Genomic DNA, 19,822 nt, shown 5'->3' on the forward strand with positions numbered 1-19,822 from the left:
TCACAATTAAAGTGGACCGGAGGAAGCCGTCTCATATTAACAATTGTGGTTACTAAAAATAGTTCTCAAATTATTTATTATTTTAGAAGTTCAAGACAAAATTGATTGTTTTTTCGTTTTTTATCCTTAGTAATAATTGTTCTTGACGATTGATATAACACATAAATAGAATAAATATTCAATGAAGAGATATTATATCTTAAGACATAAATAAGGGTAGAATAATCTTATTCCTTTTCTCGTTAATATTTCTTAAAGGGCGTGCAAAAGAAAAATTCAACAAAGTAATATCTATCTTATAAGTGAACCAATCGTATCGTTAGTGTTTGAAGCTTAAACTCTACTTGGAAATAGCCTTTTTTTGCCTAAGCAAGTGTAAGGGAATGTTTTGTTGACTAGAGATGGGACTTTGACATGCCCTTTCTCAATCTCCTTCACAGCTTAATGATTTTGTCCTCCACTAGGACAAAAGTAAAGTCATTGTGTGGTAAATGAAATGCTCTTTTCTCCTAAAGTTATTAAACTATTTTTTTTGTTTAAGAAAACACTTTAGTTTTTTTTTTAAGTATTACAAAAAGTCTAAACAATTTTGTACAACTATAAAGTCACTCAAGTATTATAAAAAATGTATCTTTAGTTTCCTCCTAGGCACTGATTGAGTGACTTTTGTTACAAAAATAGTTTAGTACATTTTTCGTTAAAAAAAAAAAAAGAATCGTTTAGTAACTTTTGATGCAATAGCATAAAAGTTAGAGTGATAATTCATGAAATTAATTCAAAGAAGTTCTTGTAGACTATTGATATGGCCTCTATCTGTAGGGAAATGGATTGCTTTGAGGGTCAATTCTTGTTTGGTACCTCCTTTGTTCCAAAATAATTTATGGGATTTGAAGTACGAGAACAAAATATTTAATTTTTTATAATTAAAAACATGTAAAATATTGGAAAATGTAATCAATGAAGAAATATTTGAGTGTCTAAACAGTATTGGTGTCGTATAAACTGAGCTGACATGTTCTTTTTCTTTTTTCCCTTTTTCTTTTCCTCATTCAATCGCTTTTGCTCAACATATTTTTTTATTATTTTGGACTCATTCACTATTCATATTGACTGTCAGCTTTCAGCTGCTTTCTCAGCTTCTGTTAATTTGTACTGTGCTCAGCGAAATTCAAGATTTTATAAAGGGTGAAAATAGGGAGAAAGGGACCAAATTTTTACAGTGTTGATACGAAAAGTAGAGACAATAACTGTTCTTAATTTATCTTAATGCATTTGCATGGATGTTACATATCATATCTTAATCTATTGTGTTGCATTGTATCTTATTGTTTTCTTTCGTTTCATAATTGTTTACTCTCAAAATCAGATAACAATTGAATTTGTTAGTGGTTTTAAAGACATGCGGATTAATTTGATAATGAAATGTAAATTAAAATGCGATTAAAATAAATAATGACATAGTAAATGCAAATCACACGAATTAGATAATTTCAACCTAGGGAGGTTGGATATCCTCAAGTTGGAAAGATGCTCAGATCGGTACCACGTCACCAAAGAATGTAAGAGCCTCAAGAACTAATAATGATATATTGTTTATGAGTGTAAATATGTAATTTACAACATATCCAATGAATTGTAAGGTCCCCTTTGTATATTAGGGGAGACATACTTTTTAAGATATTATTTTATTGTTCTATAAAAAGCAAAAGTCCTTGATTTGCTGACCGTTGATCCCTTTTTTTACGTGTTCCGTGATTTTCGCCGTTATGATCGGTTAGTTGCGGGAATTGCGGACGCATGTCGGATAAGTTGGCAAGACTTTCTTTGAGACCGTTAGAACCGGGATCGGTTACATCTTCGGTAAACTAGAAGGCAAATCTGATAGTTTCGATAACTAATTTTGACAATGCTCTGGGTCCGGTCTTAATTACCATATTTCGATCCTGGTTGATTGTGTTGGACGCTAGATCGAACTTCGAGCTCGACTTTACCCGATTACCATATTTCGACCCCGGCTTACCATGTTGGATGCTCGATCGAACATCGAGCTCGGTTTTACCCGTATACAAATAGTCCCCTAATTTTTCGGAGAGTAGGTGACGAGAAACGATATGAACTCCCGATTCTCACTTCGATAAATCATGACATAAGCGACAAAAAATAGTTGAAATGTCCCGTCGGTCCAGTCTTTCAGGCATTAAATGTGTGTCAGTTAATGGTCAGCCACTCGAGGATGTGAACCGTCGTTTGAAAAACTATAAATATCCTTCCATCCATTCATTTGAACTTTACATTCAAACTTTTTGCTCTTGTGCTTTAAGAAACTTTATCACTCTCACTTTCTGATTTTCTGGTTTACATTAAAACTTCTTCCCTTCTGGTTTTCTGAAAGCTTCCATAAGAGTTGCCTATCTGCCAATCACACCTTCTCTTTCATCAACACCATCATTTCTCCACTTTTTCACTATTTAAAAGTAATGGCAAAGACTTCAAAATCCGTTCTATTCTTACGGGGTGCTCAACCGAAGCCGATTTCAAGGTCGAAAAAACATCCTCGGTACCGGGTCGGTGTGAGCCGATCTCGAGATATATATGCTCGGTCATCGAGAGTGTCTTCACCAAGGTCAATGAAGATTGCAACTAGGCTGATAAGCACGTAGTGGTCCCTACGCCCGAGGAAGCGATTACTACCCACGTGGAGAGTTTTTTAAGTGTTTACACTTACCCCTTCACGCTGGACCCCTTAGATCCGACCATCATTACCTTCTGTAAGAGGTATGAGGTGACCCTCTGTCAAATTCATCATTCGTTCTGGAGGATAGTAATTCTGCTCCGCTTCTTCGTGAGCAAGATCGAGGGGTATCCATTCTCCATCGACCATCTCATGCGTTTGTATAGTCCCCGACTCTATTGATGGGAATTAATCAAGCTTGCACGCCGGGCTAGTAAGGCCCTGTTCTCAAGCATCGATGAAGACCGGGACCGAGGTTGGTTAGGCCGATTCGTCCGAGTAAAGTCCTCGGATTTAATCCATGCCGATTATATGCCATTTCCTGAGAATTGGAACATGTCACGTAAGTACAATATTAGTTTCAAGGTTTTGTTCATTACGCTTCCCTTCCTTTTCTTTTTTCATTAGTGCCTTGTGGTGGTGCAGTTGTCGCTCAGATTTCGGAAGCAGTTCCTCGACTCAAGGAGTGGGTCGAGGGTATTACAACACAAAGATCATACTCCGAGAGTTCGTGGCATGAGCTTTCGAAGGGCCGATGGGAGGCCCGTTCCCGAGGTGTTATTTTTATTTAAGTTACATTTGACCTTAATTTCACGCCGTCAATTTCTGATTTGTTTACTTTCTTTTTGCAGGTTTACCAAAAGATGTTGAAATGAGGCCTCTATCCGCTGACAATGATGTCTTCACTGAGCCCCCTGCTTCGAAGCAGGATAAAGAAAAGAAAAGAAAAAAGGCTCCGAGTTCTCTGGGCCCCGAGAAGGACAAATTGAAGAGGCGATTGGTGCTAAAACCCAAGGAAAGCACCAGTGCTCGAGCACCGCCTCCGGATTCACTCCACCGATTGAGAGATGAATCCGATGTGGAAGGAGGGGCCTTTGATCTGATGGATAGCGTGCCGCCTCAGCCCAATGGGCAAGGAGCTTCCGAGCCGGATGTGGGTAAGGTTGACCATCATCAAGTTAGAGAAACTGAGGCGGCCAGGGCCGAAGCCTCGCAAGCTGCGGGCAACGCTTCAAAGGAAGCACTTGGCAAAATAGAGATTGTCGAGTCACCCTGATTTAGAGAATCGATGTTTAACGAGGCGCAAGCTACTAAAAAATGCCCCGCTGAAGGGACTCATGGAACGAATGACCTTTTCCGCGGTATCTTCGATGGCGTGGATTCGACGGCTAAGGAAGATGCTACCGGGTTGGGAGACTTAGATATACCGAGGAAAAGCCAATCCCAGGAAGCAAGTGGGCCCTCTTCGAGAACGAGATTGGCCGGTAAATTTCCTGCTCTGAGTGCATATCTCGATCGGAAACGTACCATTATTTTTTCAGTTCGGTACCACATAACCAAAGAATGTAAGTGCCTCAAGAACTAATAATGATATATTGTTTATGAGTGTAATTTACAACATATCCAATAAATTGTTAGGTCCCCTCTGTATATTAGGGGAGACCTACCTTTTAAGATATTATTTTATTGTTCTATAAAAGGCTAAAGTCCTTGATTTTCTAATAGTTGGTCCCTTTTTTTACGTGTTCCGTGATTTTCACCTTAATGACCAGTTAGTTGCGGGAATTGCGGACCCCTGTCGGATAAGTTGGCAAGGCTTTCTTTGAGACCGTTAGAACCGGGACCGGTTACGTCTTTGGTAAACTCGAAGGTAAATCTGGTGGTTTCGATGACTAATGTTGACAATGCTCTGGGTCCGATCTTAATTACCATATTTCGATCCTCGTTGATTGTGTTGGATGCTAGATCGAATTTCGAGCTCGACTTTACCCGATTACCATATTTCGACCCCGGCTTACCGTGTTGGATGCTCGATCTAACATCGAGCTCGGTTTTACCCGTATACAATAATATCATACACCGGCAATTCGTAAAATAAGCTTATAATATTACCAAAAAAAGTATAGGATAGGATAAAATAATTATTAAAAAACGTATGATAAAGAGTAAAATAAATTTATAATTACGCCAAGATGAGAAAAAAAAGGTAACGATGTGATCACATCAAATTGCTCATTACATAATAAAAAATTTATCAATACGAGTGATGCAATAAAATTTAAATAATAACGAAAACAAATATTGTATTTAAAGTAACAATAACAACTAGAAAGTTTATATACGTAAATATATGTATGTATGTATTTTGGCTGAAAACTATAAAGTTGGTAACCATGACAAAGTAAATCCAAGCAATCGCTTTAACCAACATTTTAATTAAAGGAAGAAACAGTAGAAGCTACGCTCCCACATGAATAATCCTTATATATATACTTATTTAATCAACACTCTGACACTATCATTGCATTCTTTTGTGGTAGGATTTGTTGTTTAGTCATATTCAGTCGACCCTTTTCTACTTTTATTTTTTATTGTGGGTTTCGAACAATATAAATTTGAAATTCACTGTCATGAAAAAGATACAAAATGATACCCTCATATATATATATATATATATATATATATATATATATATATATATATATATATATATATGTGTGTGTGCTTCATCCCCACAAAACATTGACTTCCGCTCAAACAATATATATAAAGTTAAAATTATTTTTTATGCATATAAATGTGAATCTCCTTTTGACTTATTCGTGTATTTATTTTTAATATTTCGAATTCCGTTGGTAAAAATTTTAGCTCTGCCATTAGCGGTGATTTAGGAGTTTGAGCTAGGTTTTTAGAATTATTGGCTACTGCCTTACAAATTAATAGGTGGCTATTTATAGTGATTATTCAAGTATCATAAAGGTAGTCCGAGGAAAACGAACTAGCCTGTGCATGGATTTTTGAGGGAAGAACTCCACTCAAAAGCATATAGTGTTAGAGTTCAGCTTTTATCTAGTAAGTAATACAATATAAAATGAATTTTTTACTCGATTAAGTCATACGAGTAATAACAACATATCCAATGTAATCTCACAAGTAAAATATGAAGAGGGTACTATATACGTAGACCTTATCCGTACCTTGTGAATGTAAAGAAACTATATATTTCCGATAAACATTCGACTCAAAATAAAAAAATTTATTTTTTATTTTATAAGTTTTTATTCTGTTTTTATATGGCTTTTTGGTACTGTCCCTTCTTGTCTATATTTTCATTAATGTGGTGATTATGCTTTTCTGGGCCGAGGGTCTATTGGAAATAACCTCCTATCCTCACAAGGTAGGGGTAAGGTCTGCGTACACACTACCCTCCTCAGACCACACGATGTGGGATAATACTGAATATGTTATTGTTGTTGTATAGTAATATGGAGTAGTATAAAATGAATTTTTACTCTGTTAAGTCATACATGTAAGTTGTAACAGTCACATTAAGTAGAATAGTTAATTAGGAACCTGACCAATAAGTCAATAGCCTACTATAACATTAGAATATATATATATATATATATATATATATATATATATATATATATATATATTAATAGTGTAAATTTTTTTATTCGTGTATACAAGTTAATTCCTTAATTAAATTAACACTTTAACATAGAGATTAAAAAAAAATTATTTTATGTGTCACATAATAATATAACTTATGTAAGGTTCACCTATTACGTGGCTCATGGGTCCCACATGCTAGCTTTAAATCATAATGAAAGAGATACTCCCTCCGTTTCAATTTATATGAAACTGTTTGACTAGGCACAGAGTTTAAGAAAAAATAAAAAATTTTAGAATTTGTGATCCTAAACAATTCAAAAAGGGGTTCAGAGTATTTGTGTGGTTATAAAAGATTTTTATTAAATATAGAATTATAATTTTAAGTAAAATTATTTCTAAATTTAAAAAAAAATTATTTTTTTTGAACTGATAAAAAAAAAAAGGTTCACATAACCCGAAAAGGAAATAATAATTATCTAGCAAGACTTAGCACTGGGAAAATTATAACGGCAGTGAGTTTGAAACAGAGTTCACGCCCAGAGGGACCCACCTAACAGAGGATTGTGGGACCCAGACTCCCCACGCGAGTAAAGCCTGACGAGACACAGGTATTACTGTATTTAGGGAACCACCAAACAATATGACGCCAAAAGTGTAAAAATAACACGAGCTACCAGTTTTGAACTTTGATAACTAAAAATAGCTAGAGTTTGTAAAATTATTAAAAAATAATTATTATTTTACTGTAATATAAAAATTTTAGTATAATATATTAGAGATTAGTATATTTGTGTATGAATTTCATACTGAAACTTCAACGCATGAAAAATTTCAGCGTAATATATTAGAGATTGAAGCACATGTGTATGAATTTTCATCATATTATGCTGGAACTCCAGTATATCATGCAGGAATATTTTTCGGATTTTGAATAATATTTTCGTTCAGATTTATCTTTACATGAAAAGTGATTAAATTTTAATTATTTTTTAAATTATATCTATTTTTCAATTATCACTAAAAAATCTGGCTATTTTTTCTTTTGTGAACGATGGGTATGAAGGAGACATAACCAAAGTTGCGCCCCACTTAATTGTGGGGGCACAACACTTATCCTGTAACTGCGCTCTACCCTTTTGGTCTTGAGATTTTTACATGATAGGTCTCTTATTTAAGACTATATATATATATATATATATAACATCCATCACTTGTGGTTTATTTCAATAAATAAAGATTTTTTTTATTATTTTGGCGGGTTAAAAAAATAAATAGATCTCACTAAATCCGGGATTTATTTTATTCCCTTCTTCTTTATTAAATATTTCTCTCTCATCTATATGGTAATAAAAATATGAAAAATTCATTTTTTTTGGAGTTTAACTTTTTTAATTGTTTGGACATTTAGATCTAGGCGGAATGGCTTCTTGGCCACTTAAATTTGACGGGATTTTAAAAGCCGATACATAAACTTTCAACTTTTTCATTTGAACACTCGAACTCATTTTTTCCAACAACAACAACATACCTAATTTTATCCCACACCGTGGGGTCTGGGGAGGATAGTGTGACGCAGACCTTACCCCTACCTTGTAAGGATAGAGAGGCTATTTTCAATAGACGCTCGGCTCAGGAAAGCATAATAAGCACCACATTAATGAAAATATAGACAAGAAGGGACAGTACCAAAAAGCCATATAAAAGCAAAATAAAAACAATAAGATATTAAGGTAATCAACAATAAAAGAAAACTACGGTTAGTCATAAAAATGAACTGCCCACAAAAAGCGAGACTGCGTGCCAATACTATTGTTATGAACACTCTAGACTACATACTCTACTACTCTAATCCTCGACCGCCATAACTTCCTATCAAGGGTCATGTCCTTGGTCAACTAAAGTTGCGCCATGTTTTGCCTAATCATTTTTTCCGTAACTAATAAACACATTACACCATTGACCATGCCCATGTGGCGTCAGTTGGTCCTAATCAGCAGTCCGCGTGAGGAACATGACGCACATGAGCGTGAAAACCCCCTTCTCAATGCCCAACAGTACAAAATGGGTTGTATTTAAGTGTCTTCTTATTCATTCATTCTAAAATACCCTCTTACTCCATTTTTAAAAATCTAAAGCTTAATTCCTCCTTCTTGTAAAATTTGAATCTCCATTTTTAATTTTTTTAATTTTTTTCAAACCGTAAAAATGATGAAAAGTTGTATATTTTGTCATTGTGGAGTTAAAGCTAAGTTTTGCATCACTTGGACTAAACGAAACTCGATTAACAGATAATAAACGAAAACAAAAAATATGGGTAAGTGATTATGATCGATTTTGGAAGGGGGTGAGTGATTATGATCAATTTTGGTGGTTGCTGTAAACCCTAGGGTCAAATTCAGCGATGAGCAGATCAATGCCATTCTCGAAAAGGTTTTTCGAACTTATGGAGAGTTCATCGATGGCGAGAAGGGCCTTACATATGATGGCCTATTGCGTGCCTACTATGATGGCCTGTGGGCCTTACATATGATCCCCTCACTTTCCAGATTCTTTTCACCTTCTCTGATCATCAAAATTCTGGAATGAACAAGGGAGGGTTTGGTCAGAGAGATGTTAAATGAGGGGAGGGGGGGTCGGTCTATGGAATGAAAGAGGGGACCAGGGTTAGGATTTTCGTGCCCTTGACGTGTAAGACATCCATTGGTCATTTGCTGACTGGATGAACACGTATGTATATGTGTAATACATGCGCGCATGGTCTCTTGTCAGATGTGTTTATTAATTATGGAAAAAATGAGTTTGAGTGTTCAAATGGGAAAATAGAAAGTTTATGTATTGACTTTTAAAAACCCGACAACTTTATGTATCGGCTTTTAAAAATCCGACAAGTTTATGTATGAAGTAATGTAACTTAAATTCATTAAATATTTAGAAAACGCACATTGTATAACCACATATTTTTTTATTTAATAATTTTATATTCTATTACATTTGAATATAACATTTACAGATTCATCGTATCTTTCTAGAATAAATTTAATGATTTATGTTATTTTGTTAGTATAAATTTGTCATAATAAATTTAAGAATCCTTTATGCCATGATTTTCTCTTCCTTTTCACTATTTTCTCTCCCTTCCACAAAATTCAATCACTAAATAAAATGAAAGGCTTTAAACGTGAAGCATTCATGAGTTATTTTTACACTTTATATATAATAGTAATATTATATAATATTTAAACAACTACAATGTGCTCTAAATATATAATATTTTTATACAATAAATATGTGGTATATTTTATATTATAAAATTTAATACTCCGAATATACGTCATATATATTTATCATATTGAGAAAAAGAATTATATACTATGTATATCCAAATAAAATAAAATTTTATACTAATAATATTTAATTTATACTTCATAATATACTTATCAAATAAATATTAATGTATTATACAAATTATATAATTTGTATAATATCTAAATATTATAAATATCACTTATTCATCCAAGTATGCACTATTATACGAGCATTCACATTTATCAATAAAATATAGTTATACCACCAAATAAAACGTTACCAATTGAAATAGAGAGAAAGTACCAATAAAATCATAATTAATGACAATTTCATTATTAGATGTGAAACTCAAACCTTTTGGTTTTATATTTAAGGAAATGAGCACTTCAGAGCGTGATTGTAGGTAAGGGTATAAAGCTTTCTACTAGAAATATAATTATTTAGTTGTTTTGTATGCAAAATATCTATTGTTGCTATGTTTGTGAATATTTTTCTTAAATTTTGTCTATTTATGTTTTTTGCCCTCTTAATCTTTGGGTCTACTTCTGCCCTGACTGGGATTTCTCTAAGGTCGTATGAATTTAATTGGAAAACTAAATAGCATAGTTGCTCTCTAAATAATGAGTAAGTTATATATTTATTATTCAGTAAAAAATAATTATATTTTTTAGACATATATATATATATATATATATATATATATATATATATATATATATATATATATATATATATATATATATATATATATATATGAGAGAGAGAGAGAGAGAGAGAGAGAGAGAGAGAGAGAGAGAGAGAGAGAGAGAGAGAGATATGTATAAAATATATATATTATATGTATAATATATTACTGTACAAAAAACATCAATGCGTCAACTATTATTTTTGGGAGCAGCTATATTGCGTAGTTTTCCTAAAAATAATAGCTGAAAGAATATATAGTTATTATATATCAATGTAATATATATAATTTTTATTTATTTAGCTAGTAAATACAATTATTTTTATCGCGCGGCCAAATATCTATCTTACCCAATTTAATGCTGTTACAATTGAAAGTGCCTGTTGACGGAAGTTCTGAATAAATAGTAACACTATGTAAATTCTAGATTTTTCGTAGTACAGTAAAGGGAAACAATTGGAGACAGTGTTATAACTTTATTCTTTGTCAATGAATACACTTGAGTATCTTTAATGATACAAAGTAATGCCCATCATTTTTAAAAAATTACCAAAGTCAAATTGATAGGAAATAGCTGGTATTAAATACATTATTCACTTCGCTATTGTCCAAAAAATAATAATCATTAAACAAGTGAATATTAGGATAGCACCTGAAAATTATGCTTATTAGCAGTTTATTTAATATAGTGAACTAAACCTTTTGCGAATGTTTTATGTTTCGGTTAAATATGTGATCTTTCATCGATGGTCCAGTGTTTAATATTTTTATTTATTTTCCCCTCTTGAACATAATTAATAGGAAGAAGGGAATATGTAATTATGCAACAATGTTCAAAAAGCCAGTAATATTCAAATTCGTAATATCATTCAGAAGATTCGTCCCTTAACTAACAAAAAGATCTTAGCAGAATTGTTACACATATGAAATTGAGTACATTTTTTGCAAACAAAAAAAAAATCATTTATTTCTCGAAAAGACATAAAAAATATGTTCAATGTTATAAAATAAAAACTGTAAAGTAAATAAATCGAAGACAAGTATAGAGAAAGATTGATATATTATTCAACTTCAAACTCATGTACATAATGAACTGAAATCTCTTATATTTATAGAAGAAAGGAAGTTGCTACTACAAGTTGCTGTGTAAGCTGCTACTGCAAGTTGCTGTGTAAGCTGCTTGTAAGCTCCTACGGCAAGCTGCTGTGTAAACTTCTTGTAAGATGTTATTGTACCAGTTATAGATAATCTTCTAAAGAAGTAATATTTATCCACAACGGAGTGTCGAAATGATAAGCTTCTTCAGGAAATTTATTTCCAATAGAGTACTAAATATATAAACATATTTACGGCGGAATCCAATATGAATAAGCTTATTCAGGAAGCTTATTTACAACTGAGGCACATCCATAATATAATATATTTATAACATTCAATTTCAATCTTAGATTGGTTGATTGTCAAAGCCTTCTATAATATGTTGGAGGAGATTGATTGGACTGTATATCGTTCCATATTTCGTTTTTTTTTTTTTTAAATTGAATTCTCTAAAACTTAAATATAAGTATCACTTGAGTAAATCTAAAATTCTAGTATCAACGCTCAAATTGTAACATCTTAATCATGAAGTTATTCTTTTGGAATCAGTATTTTGTTTAGTAGTATAAAGTATAGAAAAAGAAGAAAATATGCTGAAAAAATGAAAAGAGAAGGAGGACCAATAAAATTAAAAATTGGGAGAAATGGAAAATTACTTTCTTGGATCCTGAGACTGCTAGAGACATTGCCACTATTATTGCCAAAAATCAATATCATTCTGTTTGGGATGGTTAAAGAAAAAGAAAACAAGGAATGATGAAAAAGTGGTGCCTAGATAAAACAAAAAAGAGAAGGAGAAAATAAATCAAAGAAAAATCAAAAAGTATTGCAACAGAGCAGACAAAGGAGAAAAGAAAATACTAAGAAATAAAGATGTGAGGCACAAAAAGCAAAAGAAAACAGAGAAATAGACTTGTTAGCTTTACCAAATGGTGATGAATTGTGTGAATAGAAGCATGGGAGTTACATAAAGAAGTAACAACAAAAAACTTAAGAGGAAGAGGAAAAATTGGTATTGTTGAATTTGAGGTATTGGAATTTGAGTTTAAATCCTATACACTAATAGTGTAAAAGAATTTGTACATTATTAGATTATTTAAAAGATAATTATATATAGTCGTCTATTATAAATAAGATTAGTGACCCACAAATAACAATAACAACATAGTCAGTGTAATCCTACTATATAACAATAACAACATAGTTAGTGTAATCCTACTATATAACAATAACAATATAGTCAGTGTAATCCCACAAATGAGATCTGAGAAAGAGAATGTGTATGCAGACTTTACCCCGACATTGTACAGATAAAGAAAATATTTTTCATAGACCCTACAAATATAAACACAACAATTTAGAACAAGTGATGCAGGAATCAAGAAGGGAAACATGCAGAAACAATAGTAATCTAATAATATATTAAAGCAGAAGTAGCATCAGGAAGTAATTGAAAACTAAGAAAAAGAAACCATAATAGTAAAGCTACTGGTATGGGAAGAAAAAGGAAAAAATAATAATTTTTTTACACTATCACTATATACAAGTCAAATCCTTTGAATTTTACATATGACTCTTTTTCTTTTCTTTTCCTTTCCTTTCCCCCTCTCTACTCAGACAAACAAAACAAACTAGGTAACTAATCATCATGAAACATCCTCTATATCCAACACTAAGAAAAAGCAATTCTAACCAACAAAACATTACTTCCCTTAAATTTACCACTCTTTACAAAGCCTATTTCTCAACCATTTCCTACACAAACACAACCCCAAAACCATGAACCATTTCCTTTCTCTCTTTCTCACTACATCTTTCTCAATTCTCTTCTTTCTCACAAAAATTCCACTTGTTTTGTCCATTACCACCACCTCTACTTCAAATCTTTCAATTCAACTCATTTCTCTTTTGTCCTTAAAATCTTCTTTTCAAGATCCTAACAATACATTCCAAGATTGGAATCCCACAACCACCTTCTCAAAATTTAGTTTTCAACCCTTTTGGTGTTCATGGTCTGGCATTAAATGTGACACAAAAACAAGCCAAATTACAACACTTAATCTCTCAAGAAGAAATCTTTCTGGTAAAATTCCACAAGATATTAGATTCTTGGTACATTTACACCACTTAAATTTAAGTGGAAATTCTTTTGATGGTCCTCTACAAACAATTATTTTCCAATTTCCTTTCCTTAGGACACTTGACATTAGTCACAACTCTTTTAATTCAACATTTCCACTTGGCATTACTAAGCTCAAATCTCTCTCACATTTAAATGCCTATAGCAATAGCTTCACTGGCCCTTTGCCACAAGAAATTGTTCAACTTCAAAATCTTGAGTACTTAAATCTTGGTGGAAGTTACTTTGATGGTGAAATTCCAACAAGTTATGGAAATTTCAAAAAATTGAAATTTTTACATTTGGCTGGAAATTTACTGTGTGGTAAAATCCCAGTTGAGTTAAGTTTCTTGAACCAACTTGAACATATAGAAATTGGATACAACAATTACACTGGCAATATTCCTTCTGAATTTTCCTCTTTATCAAATTTGGCCTATTTAGACATTTCTCAAGCTAATCTCTCTGGTGAAATTCCATTTCAATTAGGAAACTTGAAAAATCTTGAATTTTTACTTCTTTTCAAGAACCATTTTATTGGCAAAATTCCTCAGAGTTTTTCCAAACTGACATTGCTGAAATCACTGGATTTATCAGATAATCATCTCTTTGGCAATATTCCAGATGGATTTTCAGAATTAAAGGAGCTCAGCATGTTATATTTGATGAACAATAATTTAACAGGTGAAATTCCACAAGGAATTGGTGAGCTTCCAAATCTTGAATTATTATCTCTTTGGAATAATTCACTCACTGGAATTTTACCACAAAAATTAGGATCAAATGCAAAGTTACAAAAACTTGATGTCTCTTCAAATTCTTTGTATGGTCCCATTCCACCAAATCTTTGTCTTAGCAACAAGTTAGTTAAACTCATCCTTTTTTCAAACCAGTTCAGTGGTAAGATTCCTTCATCCTTAGCAAATTGCACTGCTTTATCGCGGTTGAGAATTCAAGACAACAAACTCAACGGCTCGATTCCTTTAGGATTCGGGTTTTTGCCAAATTTCACATACATGGATATCAGCAAGAATAATTTTTCAGGTACAATTCCAAAAGATTTTGGAAATGCCGTGAAAATGGAGTACTTGAACATATCTGAGAATTCATTTAACAGCGAGTTGCCTGAAAATATTTGGAAAGCGCAGAGTTTACAGATATTCTCCGCAAGTTACAGTGGACTTATTGGAAAGCTTCCTGATTTTAAAGGGTGTGAAAATTTGTACAAAATTGAGATTGAAGGAAATAATCTCAATGGTAGTATTCCATGGGATATTGAACATTGTGAAAAGCTAATTTCGTTAAATTTTCGACGAAACTCGCTTACTGGAATCATTCCCTGGGAAATATCTGCAATTCCTTCAATAACAGACGTTGATTTGTCACATAATTTTCTCACTGGGACAATTCCTTCAAATTTTGGCAAGTCTAGTACATTGGAACATTTTAACGTGTCATATAATCAATTAACAGGTCCATTGCCTTCTTCAGGATCAATATTTTCTACATTTCATCCGTCGTCGTTCATTGGAAACGAAGATCTTTGTGGTATTATTATACATAAACCGTGTAGGACGGACAGACTCAACGACGGGGAAATAGAAATTCGGCGACAACCCAAACAAACGGGCGCCGGTGCAATAATCTGGATTGGGGTTGTAGCATTTGGAGTAGTATTGTGTTTCCTCTTTGTGGGTGTCCGATGTTTCTATTTGAATTATAGCCAAAGATTTTCAAGTGATAAGGTAATTGGACCGTGGAAATTAACAGCATTTAAAAGGTTAAATTTCACGGCAGATGATGTCCTGGAAAGCATAACAACCACAGACAAGATACTAGGAATGGGATCTGCAGGTAAGAAACATCCTAAATATTACGTCTTTGTCTCAATTTATGTGTTGCAGCTCCGATTTCAAAAGTCAAATGAGATTATTTTTTTGTCGCAAGCTTTTGATATGCATTTTTAATATTCTGAATTGTCAAAATACTGTGACCTGAAGAACTTTTTATATAGTTTCCAAATATGTATTTTTATTTCAAAAAACTTTAGTCGTTTTGTCATAAAAACAGTAAATTTTTTTAAAATATAATATTTGGAGTTAAGTTGAAAAACAGTATTTGGAATTTGAAATTATGTTTGGACTTGTATTTCACTTGAAAAAATATTGCAGTTTTGTGAGTTGGGAAAAAAAAATTTCAATTTTTAAAAAAAGTGGGCTTTTGTAAAACTCATTTTCTTAAAATCTTCAAAAACTTACAAAATTTCATTTTCAAGAAGTTTGACTCTCGAAATCCGAACTACATCAATAATAACTCAGAACGTTGATTCATCTTGATCTGCCTCAGGTACAGTGTACAAGGCAAAAATGCCAGGTGGCGACATCATAGCGGTGAAGAAGCTATGGGGGAAGCAGGTGAAGGAGACAATAAGGAAAAGAAGGGGTGTATTAGCTGAGGTTGATGTCTTAGGCAACGTAAGACATAGGAACATTGTGAGACTATTAGGTTGTTGCAGTAACAATGAGTGTACCATGTTGTTGTATGAGTATATGCCTAATGGAAACCTAGATGACTTGTTGCATGGCAAGAACAAAGATACAAATTTGGTGGCTGATTGGTCTACTAGGTACAATTTTTCTTCACTTCAAATTTATTTGGTAATGATAATGACGTGAATTGAGTCAATGGTCTGTTGAAAACAGTTTATCTACCTCACATAAGGTAGAGGTAAGATATCAGCGTACTCTATCCTCCATATACCCCACTTGTAAAATCATACTCAAGTGACACCGCTTCGTCGAATTTTCTCCCGTAATTTATATGTAATTATTGGGTATAAATATAAAAGTGATACCGTTTGCCATTACAATAAATTATTCCTTTTTTATTTCTTCAAATATTTACATCGTTTATGAAAATTTCTGCATACGCCACTGATCATATTATATATGTTTTTATTATTTTAATGACGTGAGTTGAGCTTATACGAAGAAGTATTGAAACTTCATATTGCGGACCTCGATATTTGAATCTAAAACATAGTTATTGTTGTTTGATTTACTAGGTACAAAATTGCACTAGGGGTGGCACAAGGAATTTGCTACTTACATCATGATTGTGATCCTGTAATTGTTCATCGTGATCTAAAACCTAGTAATATTCTTTTGGATGGAGAAATGGAAGCTAGAGTTGCTGATTTTGGAGTTGCTAAATTGATTCAGTGTGATGAATCTATGTCCGTTATTGCTGGATCTTATGGCTACATTGCACCTGGTAAGTTTTTTAATCCCTTTAATTTTAAAGGATTATTCTCAGGGAATCAGTTCAACAGTCAAGAGAATACAATTTGAACCACAACACATAAATTCGAAATCTAATTTGTCTAGTGTGTGTTTGGTACGATCGAAAATCTTTTTTCCATAGAAAATCTTTTCTCCAAAAAATGTTTTCAATGAGGTAATCACAAATATCATAAAATGTTACTAACAAAGGTTGTGGGTGTTAAGTACTTTTTTATCATTAATCATTGATCAGAGATCTAGTGTTCGAGTCTTGAGTATGTAGTCGTCTTTGTTAGGGAGTTATTTACCTTCCAATGTAGTACTTTCTGGTGCGAATCCGAATTTAATGGGGTAATAATTTATATATACCGGATTTTCCTTTCTATTAGGCGGAACTCGAACATCATTTTTCTAATCATATTTAGTTCTCAAAAATATCTATCATAAAAATGACATTCTTAAAAAATGACTTCCATTATGCAAATACACCTTATATGATCAGCAAAATCTGATTAAATTTTCTGTCCCTATTGACTATGTAAAAGAAAATTTGGAATGTCCAACGTATGTTATTTTATGCTTGGTTTGTGCTTTTTCTGTTGTGTAATGTTTATCCAAAAATCTATCGCATCCTGTCGGTTTAGTTCATTCTGTAGGGTGACGAAAAGGGGTCACTTACGTGCTTAACGTGGTGTCATGTCATAAAATACTGTATTTGGTGAACTTCATATCTATCTTCATCGTTTCCATCCACTTTTTTTTTCTCTAATCAGTTTTCAAATCGATAATTAAAAAATAATTATTATTTTACTGTAACACGAAAAGTTTCAGCATAATATACTGGAGATTGGTGTATGAACTTCCAGTATATTATGTTGAACCAGTATATTATACCAGAACTCCAGTATATTATGCTGGAAGTTCACATATAAAAAAAAATTAAACTCTATTATATTATGGCAGAATATTTTCTGGATTTTGAACAGTATTTTCGTTCAGATTTATCTTTCTATGAAATTGGCTAAATTTCGATTACTTTTAAAATTGTGTCTATTTTTCAATTACTACTTGTAAATCTTGCTATTTTTGAATTTTTTTCCTTTTTTTCTTTTCTTTCATAACCGTAATATTTGTGCTAGTTTGCTCGAATATTTTGCTCCATCAAAATTTAGGTAGAGGCAAAAAAATTACTTAGCTTCTACTGATATTTGAATTTAAAATTTCATACCAACACTTCATTTCATTGATAACTAGGTCACCCCTATGTTACTCGTTTCTGTCCACTTTCATGTGTCAAGTTTCAAGTTTCAGCTTATAGGAATCTTCTATGTTACAATAATCAATTCTGGGAGACCTAGGTCATATTTTGAACTTGTGCACCAATATTTAAAGAAATATTTCTCTCTGTTTCTAAAATTTTACATACTAGGAGAGAGTTTATTAGTGCTTTGTGATGATAGGTATGAATTTGTTAAAAATATGTATTTTCAAGAAAGTTCTCATATCATCACAAGTGTAAGGGTGGCACCATTATTATCACCTTCTTTTTTTTGCTTTTTCTCGCCGTGATTTACTACTATAGTTTTAACCTTTTAGGGGCCATGGGCAGTATTAATTGCGCGTGAATTGGCCCTTAGGCTTTAATTTTGATTTTTACTTTATGTTATTCTTTGGACCCACAGAGATTTTTCCAAAATATTATCTGAATCTTCAGGATGATTAATCCCCCTAATTTATTACTAGACCTTAATATTAAAGAGTCAAACTTTCTAGATTTCCTTGGCGCTATAAGACAATATGTTATGATAACCCATTTAATTTTTTTAAAAATTTTTGGTTTTCCACATAGTGTACGATGTTCTTAAATGGAAAAATGATATTGTACGATCGTTCTTAAAATAATAGTCAAAAGATATGTAAATTTATATATTTTCGGCTATCGAATGTAAGTAGTGTCTGGCGCGGGCTAGAAATGATAATACCCCTTCTTAAATTTCTTGTTGTTTCGTTCACATAAGTTTTCTGATTGGTCTGCTTGTGTTGATGCTAGTTGTTATTCTTTCCTTTTATCCTTCAGGAACTTTTTTACCCTTTTTATCTCTTTTTTTCTTGAGTCGAGGGTCTACCGATCGAAAACAATCTTCTCTATCTTCTCAAGGTAGGGGCAAGGTCTGGCTATACACTACCTCCATACTTACAATATTACACTGAATTTTTTGTTGTTGTTATTGTTGTCCAGTATCCGCGTTGAGGCGCCGACTAATCCGAATTCTCACCTTCTAAGGCCGTTAAAGAGGAAAGCACTCCAAATTATTTCCATTTCGAGACAACCCATTTATTCGTGCTAGATAGCTATGTTTTACTTAATTATCTTACTTCTAAAACTTCTGAATTCGTAGTACAAGTACTAATCCAAGTCCATTAAAATGTAGTAGTACTAGTTTGACCAAGTATGTTGTACGTTTGCAGAATATGCTTATACATTGCAAGTGGATGAGAAAAGTGACATCTACAGCTATGGGGTGGTGCTAATGGAAATTTTGTCCGGAAAAAGATCGGTAGATCCAGAATTTGGTGATGGAAATAGCCTTGTTGATTGGGTGAGGTCCAAAATGAAGAACAAAAATGGTATAAATAGCGTGTTGGATAAAAGTGCTGGCGCTTCATGTCCTCGGGTGAGGGAGGAAATGATGTTGTTACTTAGGATATCGTTGCTATGTTCTAGCCGAAATCCGGCTGATAGACCTTCTATGAGGGATGTTGTGTCTATGTTACATGAAGCCAAACCTGAAAGAAAGTTGTCTACGAATGGTGGTGGTAGTGCAACTGCGGCTTTTTCTTTGGCACAAAAGACCAATGTTGAGTGTTAATATAATTGGAAATTTGGTTTGTTTGTTTTTTTTTGTCTCTTTTTCTCTTCAAATTGTGGGGGATTGGTAATTTGGTATAGGAGAAGTCAATATTTTCTTTTAAAATTTATCTAGTGGAAAGTCATGTGTTCTGATTCTACTATTCTATCTTGAATAGACCATTAATTTTAACTTGACTAGTAACAAAATAGATATTGATATCAAGGATTACAAAAATGGAACAAAATAAAATGATATTAAGTACTCTTAGAATATCTCAAAACTGTGTGTTTCGGCAAAGGAAAAAAAGATATATTCAAGATCTTTTTTGAATAATAACTTACTTTTTTGACA

General features: G+C 32.7%; 1 protein-coding gene across 1 annotated transcript; it reads left to right on the plus strand.

Moving 5' to 3' along the window:
- The first annotated feature begins 12,874 nt into the window (after window positions 1-12,874).
- LOC107774282 (uncharacterized) lies at window positions 12,875-19,598 on the plus strand. Its single transcript, XM_016593775.2, has 4 exons — window positions 12,875-15,192; window positions 15,685-15,964; window positions 16,403-16,611; window positions 19,089-19,598. Exons 1-4 carry the CDS (start codon window positions 12,999-13,001, stop codon window positions 19,487-19,489), a joined length of 3,084 nt encoding a protein of 1,027 aa, XP_016449261.1. The 5' UTR covers window positions 12,875-12,998; the 3' UTR covers window positions 19,490-19,598.
- The last annotated feature ends 224 nt before the right edge of the window (window positions 19,599-19,822 follow it).

Source organism: Nicotiana tabacum, chromosome 13 (genome assembly GCF_000715075.1).
Source record: "Nicotiana tabacum cultivar K326 chromosome 13, ASM71507v2, whole genome shotgun sequence".
Taxonomy (NCBI): Eukaryota; Viridiplantae; Streptophyta; class Magnoliopsida; order Solanales; family Solanaceae; genus Nicotiana; species Nicotiana tabacum.